General features: G+C 31.3%; 1 protein-coding gene across 1 annotated transcript; it reads right to left on the bottom strand.

Annotated features, from left to right (window-relative positions):
• Window positions 1-590: 590 nt before the first annotated feature.
• Window positions 591-3,033, bottom strand: LOC140878065 (B3 domain-containing protein Os02g0598200-like). The gene is made up of 4 exons (XM_073281666.1): window positions 2,917-3,033; window positions 2,135-2,468; window positions 1,053-1,115; window positions 591-758 (listed from the first exon to the last, which is right to left on the bottom strand). Exons 1-4 carry the CDS (start codon window positions 3,031-3,033, stop codon window positions 742-744), a joined length of 531 nt encoding a protein of 176 aa, XP_073137767.1. The 3' UTR covers window positions 591-741.

Genomic DNA, 3,033 nt, shown 5'->3' with positions numbered 1-3,033 from the left:
AAGTCTATTTATAGTGCCTTCGCTCTAGTGTGCCTAAATATGAGGTAATGAGATGCTACTCTCAGAGTAGTACCTTAAAGCACCGCTTGGTTCATGGATTGGATCATGATAGATTAATAATATAAGGATTTTAAATCCATATACTTGTATTAGATAATGGTGTATGTCACTAATCTTTGAAAGAACTTGAGCCAAACATTGGACAAAGTAATGATGATTAATAAATCAACGTGTTATATATCTAACAATAAACATTTATCAATGCATATGAGGTCTATTATTAAATATCAACTGTTAGATACAACATTCGGGGTATCATGCTAAATTTCTCCCGAACCTATGTTCTGATAAAGAAGGAAGTTGCAAGTAGGAATAGATGATGAGCAGAACACTAGATCAAAACTAATAATAGTTTTAGCTTGTTTAAGCTCGAACATAGGGATCAAAACTCAAATTTGGATAAGCGATTCGAACGTTTTGAATCGAATTCAAGATTGAATTTAAATCTGTATGTGATGGTATGTTCTAAAATTCGGATTGATTTGATTGCGTTCCAAATAACCCGACATGTAGAAAACCAAGCAAGAAAAGGAAGCTGAAAGTATATATGTCTTGTAAAATTCAAATGCAGAATAACAAACAGCACTAGTTAATCTGAAATATGTATGGTCCCTAGTCTTGAAGCCGAAATCCAAAATCCAAATGATCCAGTCCTGCTCACCAATATTCTTCGTTCAATAATTATTTCTTACGTATTTCTGCACAGGAAAAATAAAATCGGTGGTTAGGATAAAGCAAAATTGTTATGACACAAGTCGAAACAAATAGCAAAAGGCAAAACAAATAGCAAAAGGCCCGACTTGGAAAATTTTATTTCAGAATGATTGTACGTAAAATGACGCAAAAGGTCGAGGATTTAAAATAATTCTTTCTTGTACCTCAATTGACATTTTAAAGAAAATTGATGTCCTGTGTGGAGGAACAACCAAATACCAGAATTTCACATCATATAAGAAGAGAAAAAGTTGATATCATTTCACCAATAAACGCACCAGGAAAGAGAATTTCAACTTCATTGGCAAGAGGAGAATTTGCAGTCTTCTCTTCATTTTTTCCTACAGTTTAATCATGTAAATATGTTAGAATATTTACGTCTCTGTCTGCTAACTTAAATAACGATTAAAATAAAATCAACAAATACAACTGACGACGCTTCTCTTTAAAAGCGTCGCTAAATAAACAACCACATCGACATCGAAACTGACACGACATGTAGCGACGGTCGGTTGTATGACGTGTCGTCAAGCTCAGCAGAAATTAAACCGCCGTGTTGATAGAACCGTCGCTAATGTTGCGTCGCAAACGTTACCAACCGTAATAGTGTTTCTGATATACGATGATATATTCTCTATAAATAAAAAAAATGTATTACGGTGTGTTTGATAGAAGAATTGGATGGAATTTGGTGGGATATAGATTTCCAAATACTATTTTAGTTTTTAAGAAAACGAGATTTTAAAATATGATTGATATTTGAATGCGATTTTATGTGATTTCAATTAAATCCTTACAAAAAATGGTAAAATTTTAATGAGATTTGAGTTTAAAAGATTTAAAAAATAAATTTTATCCAAAATCTGTAATCTAGTCACACGACACGATCATATTCTAATAAAAAATATTTTTATATTTAATAAATTCTATAAATTATTTCTTTCTCTTAAAAAAACTATTTTTTAATAATAAAAAACCTAAGTTATCAAAATCTGTAACTTTATTTAATTTCATAATGATTAAATTTATAGTTTTACATGTTCAAAAATAATCAGTTGTTACGAGTAGTGATATACGTATTATTATTTTAAAAAAAATTCAAATAAGGAATACAAAATTTTTTAATATAAAATAAAATTATTTTTAATTTGTCAAATTAATTCCAAATCATATTTCAAATTTTTGCCAAGCACCAAAGAAATTCTAAAATCCATTTATTTCAAATCCAAATCTTCAAACACATTGCAAAAATAATTTAAACGACATAAATTACCATCAGTAAATTCAAATATGCGACTGTTTTATGGCGTTTTAATCGTCAGAAGATGCCGGTTTTTTAGTGGTTGAGAAACCTCCTCACCTGTGTCACAATTGGATGACATCTCTTCACCAACATCTTCATCTTCATTTTCATCGGTCTCACAAATTTCTTGATCAAAATCCAGCGTTTCACATGCATCAGTGTCGTAGATTCTCACATTAAAGCATAACGATCCCTCTTCATGCTCGAATACCACTATTTGTCCGATGGATAAATGGTGTTGTATGAAAAATTCATTCCACCCCTTGTGGAATGCCAGGAGACCATTGACATATGAGATCGAAACAGGCCATGTTTTTCCTGTCGAATCTTGGAGTCGAGTTTCTTCACCAACCAAGTGTTTCATTGTTGGAGCAATTTGGGGAGGCAAGAACTATATAACATAATTATATGCAATTATCTCAAATCAATGATTTCCTTATGGAACTAACCGGTGATGAGATATTAGCACAAGAATAGTATTTTTACAGTTATGATTTACATACATTTAATGGTTCAATTTTAATTTGGCTCTATGGTTCATATCCCACATGCCCAAATCAGTAATAGACCATTGGATTCCGCATTAACGTACTACTTTTATGTTAGCTACTTTTATGTTAGCATGAACTCAACTGGAAAGAAACTATGTTTTTTTCGAGAGAGTTGAAAGGGGAAAAAATTGGTTTTGAAATATAAATCTAGTAAATGACAGCTCAAAATTATTGATCTGATTTTGAAAATGAAGATACAAACCCAATTTGAAAAATTGTATTTATCCAAAAAGGAAAAGAAAAAAAAAACTTGAAACATTCAAAACATTAAAAATGAATTTATATTACCAAATATTCCGAGAAGCCCTCGCCAAACATAGGCTTGAAAAAACGAGAGACATCGGGCGACGAAGCGTTTTCCGATTGTTTTATATTTCCTGTAGATGTTTTCGGATCTTGATTCAT

This window comes from Henckelia pumila, chromosome 2 (assembly GCF_033568475.1).
Source record: "Henckelia pumila isolate YLH828 chromosome 2, ASM3356847v2, whole genome shotgun sequence".
NCBI classification, from domain to species: Eukaryota; Viridiplantae; Streptophyta; class Magnoliopsida; order Lamiales; family Gesneriaceae; genus Henckelia; species Henckelia pumila.
The sequence above is the reverse complement of the archived record's forward strand: the minus strand, read 5'-3'. Positions and strand labels throughout refer to the sequence as shown.

Bases quoted from the DNA above. Each gene is read 5' to 3' on its own strand.
- LOC140878065 (XM_073281666.1), bottom strand. From the start codon at position 3,033: ATGAATCAAGATCCGAAAACATCTACAGGAAATATAAAACAATCGGAA. The intron at 2,469-2,916 runs GTAATATAAATT...TATGTTATATAG, and splicing joins AGGGCTTCTCGGAATATTTG to TTCTTGCCTCCCCAAATTGC. The intron at 1,116-2,134 runs GTGAGGAGGTTT...ATTAAACTGTAG, and splicing joins GTCATCCAATTGTGACACAG to GAAAAAATGAAGAGAAGACT.